The sequence below is a fragment of the Chanodichthys erythropterus genome, chromosome 2 (genome assembly GCF_024489055.1).
Source record: "Chanodichthys erythropterus isolate Z2021 chromosome 2, ASM2448905v1, whole genome shotgun sequence".
Classification (NCBI taxonomy): domain Eukaryota; kingdom Metazoa; phylum Chordata; class Actinopteri; order Cypriniformes; family Xenocyprididae; genus Chanodichthys; species Chanodichthys erythropterus.
The window spans coordinates 15754062-15773448 of NC_090222.1; the positions used below are offsets into that span (position 1 = coordinate 15754062).

At 36.9% G+C, this 19387-nt stretch overlaps 1 protein-coding gene across 4 annotated transcripts in view; it reads left to right on the top strand.

The window, feature by feature from the left end:
- Nucleotides 1-19387, top strand: part of fhod3b (formin homology 2 domain containing 3b) — a 214824-nt gene that overhangs the window by 174665 nt on the left and 20772 nt on the right. For 3 of the 4 annotated variants that reach the window (XR_010896554.1, XM_067402384.1, XM_067402374.1), the window contains 7 exons: nt 2750-2794; nt 5855-5959; nt 6635-6769; nt 7297-7347; nt 11302-11492; nt 14737-15234; nt 16318-17219. Coding sequence is in view for 3 of the 4 variants with exons in the window: in XM_067402384.1 (XP_067258485.1) it covers nt 2750-2794; nt 5855-5959; nt 6635-6769; nt 7297-7347; nt 11302-11492; nt 14737-15234; nt 16318-17219 (1927 nt within the window). In the remaining variant the exon portion in view is untranslated. The remainder of the gene's footprint in view (nt 1-2749; nt 2795-5854; nt 5960-6634; nt 6770-7296; nt 7348-11301; nt 11493-14736; nt 15235-16317; nt 17220-19387) is intronic. The other variant, XM_067402375.1, reaches the window with a different exon arrangement.

Genomic DNA, 19387 nt, shown 5'->3' on the forward strand with positions numbered 1-19387 from the left:
CAATCAATCAATCAATCTCAATCAAAGTCAAAATCAGGTCCTTAGGGGCCCTACCATCCCGGGGTTCCTCTGTTACCTCCTTGATCAATCAATCAATCAATCAATCAATCAATCAAATTCTAATTTTAGTTCTGCATCATGTTTGCTACCTCAATTCAAATTATGAAGTTAAATTGGAATTGAATCTGCTTATTCAATTCTGAACTGCCACAACCCTACCCAGAACGCATTGTATCAAAGTCAATTTCAAATATTTTATTCACTTCTGAACAGGATTTATTAAATATTAGTATCTGATATTTTTATATTTGTGTGGGAAATGTAAAGAGCTATTAGCTTAGCTACATCTTAACATCAAAATAATTTGTGCATACTGCTGAGTGCTACTTGTTCAGCATACATGAGTGTCCAGCAGCAGCGTTGTTGCCGATTTAGAGTTGCCTACTTCAAGTTCTGTTGCTGTCTTGAAAGGGAGCTTCCTATATTGACAATAAAGTTTGGAATAGAGCCATTCAGAGCTGCATGTCTGATTCAGAGAATGACTTTCACTCCCACATAAGTCAAGCAGTGAGATCTCTGAGAGTTACACTTAGGAAACCCATGTCTGTTTTCATTGATTCAAGACTCACAAACACTATGACCACAGTATTTGTGGAACTTTCATGCTCTAATAGGAAGGAAGTGTGACATGGGATTCGCTTGATCTCTAGATCTCCTGTGAATGGCGAGGGTTTATTGTTTTGCCTGTTCCATCAAGCCCACCTTCTGAAAAGAGTCAGACCCTCACCTAGTGGATCACACCCTATCCCTTTGTATCCGCTTCCAAGAGAACACAGTAAAATGTCCGTTGTCCTCTAAATATTGCACCCTCACAAAAAGTGCTACACTCGCTGTGTCTTATATCAAATCCTCAGACCAATAAAAGGAGAAATGTATACCAGTATGATCTTAGCCTGATAAATCTTTATACTCTATAGATTTTTATGTTGGTTCCTTAATATTTGATGGAATGTAAAAAGACAGAGCGATTTATAAACTAAAGTCTCTTTTTTCCGCCCTTGAACCATCCACTGTAGTGCAAGACACTCCCTAAAGGAGGCTAACTTTTACTGACATTTACAACTCATCTGCCTTTCATTGAGGCATTGTACCACTACAAAGCCAAAGGAAGCCTGTAAATTAAGTCACATATAAAAGGGCAATTGTATTTCAACCTGGACAGTGCCTGTAGGGTCCACATTTCATGAGAATGAAGCTGAAAATGCTTTGCGATGTCATGTGCATGTTTGCCTGACATTAAGACTGTGGCAGCTTGAGAAACCCATCTGGATTATAAAGTGGATCAAAGACAGCTCTTTTTTTAGTCTGCTGAGACTCTGTGCAAACGTGGACTCTTCAATATGCAACTTTAATATGATTAATGCTGTAATTTCCTAATTACACAGTAGTGGTTCAACGGATCACAAAACTCACGGTTCGGATCACATCACGGTTATGAAGTCACGGATCGGATCATTTTTCGGATCAGCACAAAAAAAATAATAATTAGGGGTTGGGGGGTTACTTAACTTTGCATTTATTACTTAGCCCACTTTAACTACTCTGATGCCACAGCAAAAACTACAAGCCTATTACATTATTAAAGGCAAGTGAACCATAGATAAATACAACATAAAGTTACAAATAAAGTATAAGGTCTGACTGCAGTATTATTTTTTTGTGTACAGAAATGTAATAATTAAATATAAAATGAAACTGTTCACTGTGTAAATGTAATATAGATTAATCTTTGTTAAAGCTGTGTTTTGTTGTTTGATTTACATAACAGAAAATAGCAGGTATTTATAGGTTGCTGTCACTTTAAGAGTAAGACCCCATCCGAACTCTCACATCCGAATTCTCACCTCGTTCACTTAAGACATAACCGAATGTGTTTATGAGAATACTTACCGAGACAAAAATTAAAATTTACCATCCAAGTGCAATGAGGACGTGAAAGAGAAATCTATTTTGAGTTTGCGAACTATCTGGAACGCGCTCTCTCTCTCGTGCGCACCGATAACAGCGCTGCGTACAATACCGAATTAAATCCTCTTTTGCCTCTTCTAGCGCTGGAATGGTTTTATATCTATTTAATGTGTAAACTAGCAAGACAAAACACGTTCAAATGATAACCTGTTCACTCTATTGCGGTGAAACTGATCTTTGAATCACATGCATCCCGAACCGTGGGGCTTGATCCGAACGGATCACGGATCAACAGCGATCCGTTTAACCACTATTACACAGCAGTCTCATACACTTATAAAATCAACATGACATCAAAATCTTCTCTTCTGGGAAAACTGGAAAACTATTGATGACTTCTTAAGCGACTAGCAATAGCAAGCAAGGGGTCATAATTTGACTCAATAGCATGGTCCAGTTTTCCCCTGCTGGTAGGTGTTGTAACTACACCATTTGGCAAAAAGCATAATTTTTGACCATTTTACATGCAAAAAATTATTATTATTATTATTATTATTGGTGGGCTCTTAAAAGCATAAAGTTGTTTGTATGTAACGCAATGTCTTTTGCACTAATAAACAAGTTGCTTTGATTCACGTTCTGTCACTGTACTTGTCTCTTGACTGCACTTGTCCCTCTGTCCTCTGTTTCCATCTCAGCTTTCAGTCAGACTAATTTTTAATTTTCTGTCATTTATGTATCGACTACTAACTTCTTTTCATGTTCTGTCTCTTCTGTGCAGTCTGTCAGATGTTAGATACTCAAACACATGCAGTTCTTGTGGCAGGTAAGGGGTCAAGTTGGAAACAAATCAAGTTCGTAAATTCTGGTGCACAATTTAAATAGAAAAGTTTGTGGCACTCATGTTGGTTCTCAAGTCTGGCTTATGCCATTTCATAAGCTCTTTATCACATCTTTTCTTGTTCATCTCTTGAGGGCTTTTCACACTTGGAATAGTCAACCTTGGGTCATTCTAAACCACAGGTAAACAGAATCCTGTGTTATCTTGCTTCACGTTTCACAGTGCTCATAATTTACATAAGGGATAATGTACATCCAGCCGGTTGTATCCTAGAATAAACCCCAACAGGGTGATCACCCATACTGTTTATTCAACATGCTGTGTTTCCAAAACATGTGAAAATGAGGTATACAATTAGCTGTTGATTGTTAAGCATCAAACTGTAAAATTCTAACACTGCTTCGTTTCACAAAGTACACATTTGGCACTGCAATTCGCACCATGTTCCAGAGTATGTCATCATAACCTCGGGTAATAAGCGGTGCTAACCCCGCTTCTAAATTACAACAATGAAACTTGTCAAACTTCCTGGAGGGCCACAGCCCTGCAGAGTTTAGCTTCATCCTTAATTAAACGCACCTGATTCAGATGATCCTTCAGGCTTATTTGAAAACTACAAGTAGGGCTGCATCCAAAACCTTAGTTGACTTCTTGCCTCGCTGCCCTATCAGGCAATGACTTTGCAGGCAGCGTTTGTGTATGGTACCTCACAAAACTGATTTTGGACAGACTTCTGAGGCAGTGCAACGGTTTAATGATCTACAGCAAAATAGAGAGCTTTGGTGAAATCTAAATGACCTCAAAAGTGGAGAACGTGGGTCAAAACCATACACTTACACAGAAACTGACCACCAACTGCAACTTTCCTTTATAGCTTAAATGTTACAGAATGGAATGCACGTGGATTGTGGGATATCAAAGGCAGGGAAGGATACATCTACAGTACTTTGATCAGATGAAGGTATCTCAGGAGACAGGAAGTGAAGCTAACATTGGATTCGGACATGCCTCGATTCCTTCCTACCTTGCAATGCATCCTCCGAAGACAGCATTTTCAAGATTTCGAATGCAGCCTAGGTGTGTTTGAGCAGGGTTGGAAACTCTGTAAGACTGTGGCCCTCCAGGAGCTGAGTTTGACAACCCTGCTTCAAGTGGTGTTTAGAATGAAGATAGTCTCGCGTAGCCAGACCTTCAGACTGACAGAAGAAGTTCTGGATTCTATTGCAGCTTTCATAGGCCAAGGACCACCCAAGGATGTATGACTGACATGTAACGCAACCTATCACAGTTCGTTTTGTTCCATGTTATGTTTATGTAATGTCGATGTTCCTACAATAACAGACCAGCATGCATCTAATAATTACTCATTCAAGAACATTGTGCAAGTTTACTGCAACAGTGGAGCCACAAACTTAACATACTTTTGAAAATCCAGCATTTAGCTGATCCTGGTACGTGCTCATTGTCACAGTTGTAAACACAACAGCTTTCTTCTTCCATGAGGGGGTTTAGCATCACAGCATTTGTTTTCCAGGCGTACCGTTAAAGAATGCGACACACACACATCTCCCAGACATCCTGTAGAATTCAACCAACCAGATGACGACTTCGAAAGTCCTGAAGTGTTTCCAGTTGAGTGTGCCATATGCATCAGACTTTCAGCCAACGGTCTGTGGCCATGACATCTGAGGCTGAGACTAGAGCGACGATAACAAGGGGTTAAGCACAGTGTGAAAAGTCCTTTGGTGTCTGTAAAAAAAAAAAAAAAAAACGTTTTAAAAGGATAATAGTGTGGCATATTAATTCTGATATATTTTAAAAGTTGTTAAACAATTACAAGAATGAAGTCCAATTTTCTGAAATTAATGAATACAACACCAAAATATAAATACATTTTTATTTTATTTTATTTCTTCTTCATCACAAAGAAACGATGTATCACATCAACCCAGACAACTAATGCTGGCTGCAGCCATTTTCTGGTAATACTTTTTTAAAACTTTTTTTTTATTATTGACTGCGGTTAATATTCTACAGAACAGGATTTTATTTGGCAAGGCTAAAACAATTCACAACACTTTAAAGTGTGTTTGACTCTTTATGCTTTCAGGTGCTGGAACACTTTGAAATTTAGAACAGTGTCTGTTTTTCCCATTGGTATTAAGCCAGGATTCATTCCCAGCTCTCAGTTCTTACTCCGATAATGTGTGTAATGAATCACAGCAGACTCAAACATAGAGGCAAGTGTAAGGAGCGAATGACAGCATGTCACTGACCTCTTTTAATGAAGATGTGGGATTGTGCAGAGAAATGAGCCCCCACATGTCTTCAATCATATCTCCCAATACAAGGTCGTATCGCGTACATCTCCAGCCAGCGCTCTGAACTGGCAAGCTGCTTTATTTGGGGAGAAGAGTTTATTTTGTCATCCACTCATATAAAGTCTGGATTTAGCAGAGCACCTGTGTGTGCGTGTGTGTCCTTGGCTTTTTGGGGAGTTGAGTGAGGCTTCACATTGGCCTCTTCACTCAGTGTCTGTAGTGTTGTGGTCCTGATGGAGGAAATACATGACATCATTTGGAATCAGAGCTTAACCCCCCTTGTCTGTGTACTAGCTGATGATATGTATGATAAATGAAGTGAATGGAAAAGATGGTCATTAGTTCTCTTGAATAAATCAAGACTTTAGCTTTATGCCGTTAAGAGGTAAACTTTAGGACAATGAATTCCCACAAATCAACTCAGCTACGATATATATACTGTAGTCAGTAATATTTTTTAAAACTTTCTTATGCTCACCAAGGCTGCTGACCCCAAACTTTTCAACCATACTTAAATTATTTAAAAAATAATGATGTTATATATTATATTATATTTTTTTTATATATTTTTTTATATATATATATATATATATATATATATATATATATATATATATATATATATATATATATATATATATATATATATATATTTGGTTGTGGCTGAATAATTTGTGGCTAAACTATGAACATACTATCAAATTCTTTTTCCTTCTTCTTTTAGCAATGGCTATGCAGGAACATATCCTGGCAGGTCATCTGGGGTGTCCAGTGCCCCCTCCACACCCTACAATCGTCTTGGACCATCAGGGGGTCCACCTTCAGACAGGTGAGAGCCACTGTTTTTTTTTTTGTTCCACACAGGATTCTTGTGGGACAAAGCCACATCTACATGCACTATAGAGGATATTCAAAACATCTTAAAGGGACATACTGTTACTTAAAGGCCGAAACACACCAAGCCGACGCTGACGAACTAGTGGCGACGAAAGCAGACTGCAGGGTCGGTTCATGTCGGCAGCATCTGTGTCCAAAGTTGCCCTGACACACCAAACCAACGCTAGACAGCCAACGTCCAAGTAGCACATCAGTTCTGCGCCTGCGTGAGATGAAATGGCTTTCCGAACCAGCAGGTGGCAGTATCTGAACAACAACTTCAGCCGACGTTGCGGAACACACTGAGAAAACTTAGTCGGCCGACGAACAAAAACTGCCCGACTGCCGACCGTCGGCTTGGTGTGTTCTTGACTTAAGATGTCTTGCAAAACCAACTGTTGTAATTTAGTTTTACATGACCATTATAAGGCTGTTTTTGCTGCAGTTACCTATTGTGACTGTAAATTACCACTTCAATGATTGATAACCTCATCATACCAGCATACAGATTACATTATCATTAATCAGGGCGAGCCAAATTGTTAAATACTGATTAATTCAAGTATTGTTGTTCTGTAATACTGTTGTTCTGTAACACTGATCCTGTTTGATTTCTCTGGTCCTCCAGGCCGACTCTGGGTGGTTTGTTAACCTCTTCCTACAGGCAACACCAGGAGTCTCTGAATGCAGAACGTGAACGGAGGCGCCTGGAGCGAGAGGAGAGACTTCAGCGGATTGAAAGAGAGGAGAGAAGCCGTTTCAAGTTTGTGGCCTTTCTTAGCATTTAATTATGATGTAATTATTGTATGCACCCAGGGCTACGTTATTTCATTAATATGACAAATACATCAGCGTTTCTGACATCATCTAGGATCTCTTGTGGTGGAGATGACCATGAGAAACATTTTGTCCTACAGTTTGGAGAAGCAGCTGAGGCCTCTATCCATTTTTTTTTTTTTTTTTTTTTTTTTTTGAGATCTGGGAGTTTTCCTGATCGCACAAGTTATTGCTTGATATTATGGTAATTCAAAGGAAAACAGCATTTAGAACAGAAAATAAATTATGATGTTGGACTGCAGGAAGACAAATGCTTGTTCTTTCTGTATGTTTTTCAGTCTTACCATATAAAGTCTTTGAGTCTTTTAGTCAGGCTCTACTGTTGTGTAATGGTTACTGTTTAATTAACATTAAACATCTTTTAACCCCAGGAACTCCAAATGTATTTGGTAGATATATAAAGTCTTATTTTTTCTCGTACATGTTTACTTATGTTGTTTTTCTTCATTGCAGTCGGGATTATGTGGACAAGAGAGAAGAGGTCAGACAAGCACGAGAAGAAAGGTACATTCCAGACTAATACTTATATAGAGCATATAATATAATATAATATAATATAATATAATATAATATAATATAATATAATATAATATAATATAATATAATATAATATAATATAATATAATATAATATAATATAATATCTGTCAGTCGTACAATGCATGTCAATGGTAACAAAATCTATGAGAGTAAAAAAACTTGCACAGACAAATCCAAAATAAACCCTGCAGCTTGTGACGACACATTGATGTCCTAAGACACGAAACGATCGGTTTGTGCGAGAAACCAAACAGTATTTATATAATTTTTTACCTTTAATACACCACTATGTCCAACTGCCCTGAGCACGCGCACGGCATCTGGTGCGTGAGGTGTGGATGCGCTCTGGCGTAGTTTAAACATGGTGCCTGTAGTACAACAGTTGTCATACAAATGGAAGTAAACCACTAAAAAACATGGTTTTATTACATCAAAACTTCATTTTATTTTGTTACTTTTTCGTAAGGGCAGCTTTACATATAAAACGGACACATACAAAGATCATGTTCACATACCTCAGTTGGATATGGAAAATCCATAGGCACAGCTCATGGTTTAAGTCGAACGTGATCCTCTCCTGGGTATGTAAAACCGATCGTTTCGCATCTTAGGACATCAATGTGCTCAACTATCCCTTTAATAAACTGGTAAACTTTATGGTCGTAAATCAACTCCGATGAACTTAAATAAAGTGCTCTCACCGACCTTTGTATCCATTATAACTCTGGAGGCTGTAAGCTGGATCACGTTCAGTTTACTGATCTATCCTTGAGTAACAAATTTTTAGCAACAATTTTTTTCTGCAAGGGTTAGTTCACCCAAAAATGAAAATTCTGTCATTTATTACTCACCCTCATGTCGTTCCACAACCGTAAGTCCTTCATTAATCTTCGGAACACAAATTAAGATATTTTTGTTGAAATCCGATGACTCCATGAGGCCTGCATAGCCAGCGATGACATTTTCTCTCTCAAGATCCATAAAGGTACTAAAAACATATTTAATTCAGTTCATGTGAGTACAGTGGTTCAATATTAATATTATAAAGCGATGAGAATATTTTTGGTGCGCCAAAAAAACAAAATAACGACTTATTTAGTGATGGCCGATTACAAAACACTGCTTCAGGAAGCATCGGAGCGTTATGATTCTTCTGTGTTGAATCATGATTCGGATCGTGTGTCAAACCACCAAACTGCTGAAATCACGTGACTTTGGCACTCCGAACCGCTGATTCGACTTGCTGATTCATTATGCTCCAAAGCTTCCTGAAGCAGTGTTTTGAAATTGGCCATCGCTATATAAGCTTTTTTTTTTTTTTTTTTTTTTTTTTTGTGCACCAAAAATATTCTCATTGCTTTATAATATTAATATTGAACCACTGTACTCACATGAACTGATTTAAATATGTTTTTAGTACCTTTATGGATCTTGAGAGAGGAAATGTCATTGCTCCCTATGCAGGCCTCAAACAAAAATATCTTAATTTGCGTTCCGAAGATTAACGAAGGTCTTACGGGTGTGGAACGGCATGAGGGTGAGTAATAAATGACAGAATTTTCATTTTTAGGTGAACTAACCCTTTCAGCAGCTCAGATTTAGGGAGTAAATGGAAAGAGCTATGTGGATTAATCCATCCAGATACAGAACACCTAAAACGATTGGGAGACATTCTCGTCAGTGCACCAATGGCGGACTGTGGATAACTCACTGTGAACTCGTTCAGGGTGGATCTATGTTAAAACAGCAGTGTCTGTCAACATTTGTGGGTGGGGCCTGTGGCTAATGTGACGTCACACTGCCAGGAACCTGCAAACGACTTGTTCAGAGACACTGCTTATGATTTATGGGGATTAAAAAAAAAAAGGAGTGGTTGGATTTTTATCATTAAAGGGTGGTTGTGTACACACACTGCCAGCACACATGTCCAAACACCATGCAAAAGTGAATTTTGCATAATAGGTCCCCTTTAATATATTTTAAAATGTTATTATTCCTGTGATGGTACAGCTGAATTTTCAGCATCATTACTCCTGTCTTCAATGTCACATGATCCTTCAGAAATCAGTCTAATATGCTGATTTAGTGCTCAAGACACATTTCAGTTTAATCACAGCTGAAAACGTTGTTCTGCTTATTTAGAATAGAATAGAATAGAATAGAAATCTTTATAACATTTGATGAATTTAATGCATCCTTGCTGAATAAAAATATAATTTACCTAATAATAGTATAATAATATAATATAATATAATATAATATAATATAATATAATATAATATAATATAATATAAAGTCTCTGATACTGTAATAAAGTTCAGAAAATCTTAATGCCAAAAATCCTTCTGCCTTCTTTATAATGAATTATATCAGACACTTATTGCCAGTATAACAGATTAGCATTCCAATCATATTGAATAAATCACTGCAGTTTATATTTAAATTATATCATAAAGCCTTGAGCCCTATTTAATATCAATTATCAGTGCAACGGTTGTAATACACCTTGAAAACATTTATTAGAATGAGCAGCAGATGGGAAGCGAGTCGGCACGCGCTGCAGGTGAAATATGGCGTTAGGGCCCCATTAACGGCTGCTGTAGATTAAGACCTTTAAAGACGGCAGGACAAGGTGTGTAATTGACTTTAGACATGGGCTTTTTCCATTTACAGTAAATGTTAAAATTAAAAACATTGATCCGGCAAGTGAAATGACTCAATGTATTTGCATTTATTCTAGATCGTATCGAAAGTCAAGGTCTACCAACCTTTTTTTCTTAAATTTGATGTGAACCTTACAGTATAGTATAATGATGTGATGGAATTAAAGGATAAGCCAACTTCAAGTGATAGAAAAGAAATGTTATATAGTTATGAAACATCTGGTTCTTGTTTTTGGTAATACTGTATATTAGTATATGCTGGAGAATATTTTTTTGAGTTTGACAGCATCTGTGTTAACACCTGTTAAAGGAGAGTTATAGGTAACAGTGGGAGGATTTGGTGAGTTTGGAAATCAAGTCTATTTATGTACAAAGTGAGAATCTGTGCCCTCTTGCTTCCCGGAGGCTCTGGAGTTTGTTTAAAACATTTATTTTTCAGTCCACATGCTGTATCAGGCTTTCACCACTCAGAATAGCAAACATTGTGACTTTTATTAAAAGCAACTTTTAATATTTTAATACAAGTGCAATTCCCCTAGACCAAATGTGACCACTAACAGGGTTTGAATTTCATTTCATTTCTTTAACCACTACGCCACATCAACCCACATAAATAGTTAAGATAGTTCCCTGTTACTGCAACAGGAGTTTGATCTGTCAATGACAAATAAGAGATCTGTGATAAAGGAAAGGAAAAATTATTTAAAAATCTAGTTTAAAACACACATGACATGTTATTAGAAATGTAATATTTGAATTCACCTTGAATACATTTTGAGTGCACACATACCACTATTTTCAAAAAAGTTCTTAAAAATATATTTCACTGTAAAAGGATTTATCCATGATATCATTTTCTGATATGTAGGAAATCAGGAAATGAATGTTGGTTGTATCATAATATAAGCAGTAAAGCTGTTTTGTTAAAATTACTTTTGTAAAAAATTATAAATTATGCCAATCTTTGAGAATTTCATTTAATATCTTTGTTATGATATTAGTTATATCACCCTGACATTTATCCCCTTAAAAATATAAAAATAAATTTTAATTTAGCGATTAAAACTATACTCTTCATAGAAGTATTCTATGTATTCATTATATATATTAAGTCATTTTATGTATAAAATTCTATTTTTTAATTTTGTTTTTTAAATAAACTAATAGATCCACACTTAAAATGAGAAATGAGTCATTGGCCGTGATACAAAATAGTTTTTAGTGACATTCACTGTGTTTTTATATGGTGTATACAGATATAAGCAAATGGAGCGGCTTGCAGCAGAGGAGAATGAAAGGGAACGTCCGAGGCCGACAACACGGGGGCGAACAGAAATCACTCTCAGCCTGAGTTCACAAACCTCCAGCAGCTCCTTGTCTCGTTCTGCCACCCCTTTGACTGTAGAGGCTCAGGAGGATACATGCTCCGTCCCACATCCAGCACAAGGTGAGATTCCTCTATGTGTACAGTAACACAGTGTAGCATTGCTGGAAAAAACTGTGGAAAATTAGGAAAAACTTAATTTTTCCTCCAAAGGGTGGAATCGAGTGGTTGCCACACAAATGTTTTGTAATGAAAACAATGTAAAGCCACTGTGGCAGACAGCCATTAGAAAAAACGACATTTATTTGAGGTTTATTGACCTCAAATATTAACCAAAATGTCAGAAATTGGGTCAGTGGTCAGTCAGTCTTTCATTTGCAGCCACATCTGAATCTGAGGGGCTGGAGTTGGTATGAATGGGCTGAACGACTGGAGCCTGGACAATCACTCAGTCTCACTGTGGAGTTTCCGATTCTGATTGGCTGCAGTTTAAATTCTAAACACATTTAAATCTTAGTTTTAGTTTTTCTATAAGCATTCCCATTCATCTCAATGGCAGCTCTTACTGTAAGTAATGAAGGAATCCAGTAAGAATACAGTTTGAACTATGAAAAGGGAGAAATGTAAGTCCTTTTCATGCTTTTACAGTTATATTTCACCCAGACTTGAAAATTAGGTAATGATTTACTCACTCTTATGTTGTTCCAAACCTGCATGACGTTATATATATTTTTTTTTTTTTTTGAAGCATGTTCAACTGTTGTCCAAAACGACATTCACTATTCACTGTATCTTGCAGAAGTTATTCAGGTTTGCAGTGGCATAAGTCTAAGTAAGTGATGACAGAATTTTCATTTTTGGTGAACTATACCTTTTAAAAAAAGGGGAAAACGGCTCCTGGTAAATGGACACAGTTTATTTGGAGTAGTGTAACCTGGTGGTTAAAGACATGGTTTTGTAACCAATAGGTTAAAGGTTTAAACCATGTAGGACCTGCCTTAGGAGCTCCAGGAGCAGCAACCGAAAATATCTGTAACAATGTGGCGGTATGACAGAACATTTGCTAGAATAACAGGGTGATATTTGATTATATTACAAAAACAGAAAGAAAGCAAGACATCCATCAGCCGTGACATGATAATTGAGTGGGTTGGCTTGAGGTTGTCCGTTCATTGAGACTCTTGTTACATGACATTCATGTGGTTTTTGAAGGCCAGAGCATTGGTCACACACTGGTCAGTGAGTAAAAGCATGACCAGCCGTGTGTAAAAGGATAGCAGTGTGGATCAGACTGTGGTTTCAGAGGTCTGAGGTCCTCCCATTTTGAGACTCTGGTTCCTTCCTTCAAAACAGAGGCTATAAATTGAAAGGACAGGGTAGATGAACTGGAAAAATTAGACCAAAATACTTAAGTATAAAATTTTTTGTAGTGTATTTTTGGTGATTTCAGCACCAAATCATAAGTATATTTCCACAATTATAGCGTAATATATTGTTTACTATACTATATACATAATAAACAATATTTCCTTAATGACATTTGAAGTTAACAGCTCTATCATTCAGCTTTCATATTTTGTCTGTGTATCCAAACAAAACCTTTAATGGTAATGTTGTGAGGAATTTTGTTTTGTTATTCCTCATGCTCCTGCAGGATCACATTTCCTGTATTTATTTGCTTTACCAAATGTGGAGGAGTAAATGTTGTAATGTTATGTGGGTTACCGTAACACAGAGATTGGGAGAGGGGGATATGTGAGGGATGAGGGGTGCATGCAAAATCTTTCAAGTGCATCACTTCCTTAATCTGATTTTTTTGTCTTGATTTCCAGTAAAAATATCTAAAAAATGTAAGTTTACTTGAGAAGCAAAATGTGTATTAAAAAAATACTGTTTTCACATACTGTAACCTTAAATTAAGTTTAATATTTTGAACCCTTTTTGCAAATAGGTTTTCTTCTTTTGTGCAAAAAAATTAACATTTCTTAGTAAGGTCTGTGTAAAACAAGGGGGGAAAACTATTTTTAAGGATGTTTGTATTTTTACTCTAAAACAAGACAGAATGCTGAATCGTACACTTAACCTTTTTTTTCCTTAAAAACAGTGATTAAAAACACACAAGAGATTTCATTAAAAAACATTTCTATTGGCGAAAAGAAAAATTGACCAAGTAATTACCAATATTGTGTCTGAATCTCATTATACTCTGCACTATACACTAACTTAAAGGCAGCATATTTTAAATATTTGTTCAATGGCATATTTTTGTGAATGAAGGCCAGTATTAATGATACTAACACTGCTACTGATGTCTATATGATTTTTTTTTTTTAAACATTAATTATAGACATTCAACATTACAGTATAACTAAAAGCTATCAATTTTAACATTTATTAGGCTTTAAAAAATAACAACTTTTAATTTAAGTGAACTCTAAACAATCTTCACATAAACCCATTATAATAAATGTCATATTTACCTTTGGCAGAAATTGTACAGAAAAAAATATACAGAAATTGAACAAAGTTATCAAACACTTTACATTCTTCACTGCATAAACTATAAATTAAATATAGATTAATCTTTATTAAAGATACAATTTTCTCTGTTTGTTCTTTGATTAACATTAATGACCGACATCACAGGCACTGATTTATTAGGCTGCTGTCACTTTAAGACCTGCCACTGCCAAACGTGAAGTGGATCTTTTAAGACTGCTCTTATGGGGATACTCGACAAAACAGGCATTTTGGCATAATTCTGTGTGTTATTGTTTGTTCAAGCGTGAAAGAAAAAAGCGTGATAGACAAGCATTTACGTGAATAAGAGTGTGGTCATATAATGTAACACTAGCCAAATTGATAAATATTTTTAACACGATTAAACTGAAAAAAAAAAAATTAATAATAACCTCATGCGTTAATGCGCTAATTTTGACAGCACTAATATATATATATATACCTTTCAAGCAGTGTGCTAGTGAACTAAATGTTTACAAATAAATCATTACTTTCTTTTACAAATATATTGATGACTCATCCTGCACTACACTGATTTTTGTCCAATCAGATGCTCTCTAGAATGAGAATGCCACTCCCACTAATACTACTCCTTATGACTTCTAAGAAGTTTATGGCTTTGACATAACGAACGCCTATTTCATGTGATTTCATGTGGTCTTTAAATAAGGAGATTTTTATTATAACTTGTTTGGCCTTTGGTATCATGACAGTTTAGTGTTTTCACTGCATGGAAGATTCATTATCGCAAGTTTATTTTAGAACGGTCTTGTTTCATCAATAGTTCCGTGGAAGTTGGGCCTCTTATCTGGAATGGTGGCTAAGCCAATCTTTTTTTCTTTCTCAGGAACTGAGTCAAAGACAAGCCGTCCGGTGCAGGCAGCAGTTGTGCGGCCTTCCTCTGAGCCTCTCTCTTCCTCAGTGTCTGCACCGGTGTCACCTTCCAAACCAGAGGAGGAACAGAATGTTGTGGATCCATCAGACATCACGCTCTCTCTGTCTCAAACAAACTCTGAGCCAGAGAAACCGGAGACAGAGGAGAAAGCAGAGGATGCTGAGACAGAAGTGTGTGAGGAAATGGTGGTGAGTGGAATGGAATATGAAAAGAAAGAAGAACCGGAAGGACACTTTGAGGAAGAGACTAACAGACCAGTTACAGAGGAGTGTGAGAGAGAGCAGATCTTAGATAGGGATGTAGAGGAGAATGTCATCCTGAGTGAGAAGGAGAGGCAGAATGAGGAGCTGAATGAGAAAGATAACTGCTCTGCCTCCAGCATCTCCTCAGCCAGCAGCACTCTGGAGAGAGAGGAACGAGAGGAGAAACACATCAGCGACAGTGACTCAGGTGAGAACAACACATACACAAATCAAATACTGTGCAACACAAAGGATCCAATATTCTGCACAGGGTCCAAAATTAACATTTCACCTGCCAAATATTTCTTTACCATCATGAAACTATATTTATAAGTTACCAGCCAACTAGCATTTTTACTCACATTGGAATGCCAAGCACCAAATAAAATAAATGAATAAATAAATATTTCATGTTTTTTAAAAAATAATATTTTAATCAGGTTTTGATTAGATTAGATTAGATTAGATTAGATTAGATTAGATTAGATTAGATTAATTTTCCCAGTTTACCTGTAATTGGCAGATGAAATAATAATGAAATAATAAAATAATAAAATAAAATAACAATTTTAAAAGGTTTTATTTTTTATTCTTAAGTAGTAATAATAATGCAGCCAAACAATATTTATGGCTGGTTTTGTGTCAAGTTTAATATTCCCAGATTACCCACCATTGGCAGCTCAAGTAAAAAAAAAAAAAAATAAAATAAAATAAAATAACAATTTAAAAAAAAAAACTTTTAAAATTGTTATTTTATTTTATTTTATTTTATTTTATTTTATTTTATTTTATTTTATTTTATTTTATTTTATTTTATTTATTTTTACTTGAGCTGCCAATGGTGGGTAATCTGGGAATATTAAACTTGACGCAAAAACAAGTCATAAATATTATTTGCCTGCATTATTATTACTTAAAAAAAAAAAAAAAACACTTTTAAAGTAATAATAATGCAGGCAAATAATATTTATGGCTGGTTTTGCGTCAAGTTTAACCTCCCATTGGCAGCTCAAGTAAAAAAAAAAATTTTAAATTTAAATTAAATTAAATTAAATTAAAATAAAATAAAATAAAATAAATTAAATTTTCAGATTTTGGACCCTGGCTGCACATTTTTCATAGTGAGCTCTTTTTTCTTTTTTTTCTTTTTTTTGAGCTGGGAAAATCATATCAGCATGTCTGTTTGCCCCTTTTCAATGCCAGGCAGCTACATAAAAAAAGACATGTTTTGTAGAGATGCATTCTGAAAATCATACATATTGGTTAAACTAGCTCTCAATTTGAATCTTAGGCCAGTGGGCAGACTGTATGAATACAGCGGACGTCAGCGATCAGTGCAACAATGTTCTCAACAGCAAACGCTTCATGCTGGACATGCTTTATGCCCAAAACAAAAAGGGAGAAGAAGATGAGAAAGAAAAGGAGAATGAGAATGAGAAAGGGTGTTCAGATCAGGACTCCTCTGTGACCAGCCTCGCTAGTCGCATTTCCACTCTGGAGGCGCGTCGACAGGCATGCGAGGATAACATGAAGAAATTGGAAGTGGAGCATCTCGATAACCAGGGTAATGTGAGGGCTGTGGCTGAGAAATTTGGAGATTTGGTGAAAGGACTGGTATCACCTCATGAGGTGGAGCATGCTGGGAAGGAAAAGCAGCAAGCACAAGAAAAGCCTCCACCGGCTCCTTCACCAACACCCCCCAAAAAGGAGTCAGACCACATATGGGACCAGCTGATGGCCATGCCACGCGAGCTTCGAATCAAAGAGCTGGACTTCACGGACTTGGGAGAGGAGGATGACGTGGACATTTTGGATGTCAGTAACGTGATCGGGCCAAGTGACCTCACGCCACCTCCTCCTCCCTGCCTTCCACCTCCACCACCTTTATTTGGATGCCCTCCACCTCCCCCTATCCCTGGCATGATGATGCCCCCTCCACCACCCTTTTTGGCTTCAATACCTCCCCCACATCTTGGATCTCCTCAGCTTAGTCGAGGAGAACCCCCGCTCTTCCAGAAAAAGAAGAAGACCATTCGGCTGTTTTGGAATGAGGTGAGACCTATAGACTGGCAGTACAACAACCACAAGAGATGCAGGGAGTCACTGTGGTCCAAACTGGATCCGGTCAAACTGGACACGGCCAAGTTGGAAAACCTCTTTGAGACAAAATCCAAGGAGCTGCCAGTTACAAAGGTACTATTAAATGACCCCTTTTCTGTGTCTCTACCATGATATTAATAATCAGGTTTGTTTGTTTTTTACAGATTATTGGTTTATCAGTGGGGTATTTTAAGATGAAACTTCACAGACACATTCTGGGGACACCAGAGACTTATATTATCTTGTAAAATGGGCATTATAGGTCCCTTTATACTTCCTTTCCCTCACATAACTGTCAGTAGTAATAAATTAAAATTCCATAATATGAATTTCGGTGTGGTATCTTTCTGTCAGACTGCAGTTTCACAAACAGGGCAAGTGAATCAGCGCTACTAATAAAAACAAATTATTGCAGTGCATCATCAGTGATCAAACTGAGCATGCTTGGCAGCCTTTCAGTTGGACCATCACCACCAAATGGCCTAAAAATGTATTTTGAAATAAATTATTTATATAATGTTAACTTTTTTTACATTCGATAGTTCGAAATGATTTGAAATGATCGATTTTTAAGGTGGTGGCTCCTTTAAGACTTGTCAGTAAACAGCAACAGTTATGATTGGCTAACATCATTGCATAGGAAATATTATTAACGCCCACTCGATATTTCACGTGAGTAAGTGATTTGAAAACCGTTATCAATAAAATACCGTTATTTACAGACAAAGCAAAATGAAATAATTTCCTTACGGTTTGTGATGCAGCTGCTGTCAGATCCAATACAGTTGGCTGCTTCATCCTTCAACAAGTTTCTTTTTGCAAGCTCTCCATTACACTATGCTATGTTTACAAAACAAAATGCTCCAAACAGACATATAATCCTCTGACGTGATCTGGGATGCCATCAAAATAAATGATTTACTTGTTTCAGACACTGGAATCTTTCTGAAGTCTGTATAGAGACGCAAACAAGCTGTTTAAACTGGACCCGTTTAAGTAAACGTTCTTTCACTCTTCCATTTATCCTGTTGTTGTGTTGACAGACTCAAGTGCATGGAGTATGTCAGAAACTGAATGCGCATCTGTATCGGCATCAGTGGTTATAATGGTTTAATTGCTTTTGACGTGACGCTCACATCCAGTGTAGGCAAATGTCAGGCGTTAAGCGATTGAGCAGCAGGGGCGTCATTAACAATGGGGCATCATTAACTATGCACCGATTCAGCGCGCGGCCCCTTTAAATTGCACACTCCCTGCCCCCTGAGCTCTCAACTCTATATACAGTGCATAAACAAAGTATAAATATAAATGGATCTTTACAAGATGTACGTCAGTTATTATTGCTCCATCTGCCATTTTTCGCTATTGTTCTTGCTTGCTTACCTAGTCTGATGATTCAGCTGTGCACAGATCCAGACGTTTATACTGGCTGCCCTTGTCTAATGCCTTGGACATGAGCTGGCATATGCAAATTTGGGGATGAACATATTAATGATCCCGACTGTTACGTAACAGTCGGTGTTATGTTGAGATTCGCCTGTTCTTTGGAGGTCTTTTAAACAAATGAGACTTACATAAGAAAGAGGAAGCAATGGAGTTTGAAACTCAAATGTATTTTCATTGTACTGAACTCTTGTTATTCAACTATGCTGAGGTAAATTCAATTTTTGATTCTAGGGCACCTTTAAGCTATGAAACTTGCAGGATGTTTTAATGGTACAAAGACCTCTTGTATGTAAAAAGATCAAGGCAATTTTGATTTCTCATGTCATGACCCTTTTAAAATAGAGTTTGTCTGATGGAATGTAAGTGGATTTTTTATAGTGCTGGCAAACAGCAGCCTATATTGTGGTAGCAAATTTTGCCCGGGCAACAAAAAATACACTTTTTATTGCTCTACTTTGGCTTTACCTGGCTTTTGTCAGCACATGTGAACACAAGCCATAGCTGCTAGAAAGTTACTTTGATCTTTTCTGGGCCTTTCTTCTGTAACACATGGTATGAATTCTGACACCTTCCGTTGCCCATGTGCTGCCTGCACAACTCTTTCTTACGACATGATCGCACGTGTTTAGAACAGAGCTGTAGAATGTAGGTCAGAATGCTAATAGATTGATTGATTGGCTGTGATGGATTCCCTGTATTACCTAAAAGTTTCATCAAAGTGCTTTCTGGGATCCATGAAATCTGCTGTCACTCAGAACAAACTCAAGTCACAAGTCAGAGCTTAGCTGGAACATTCTCAACCTAATCAATACAGC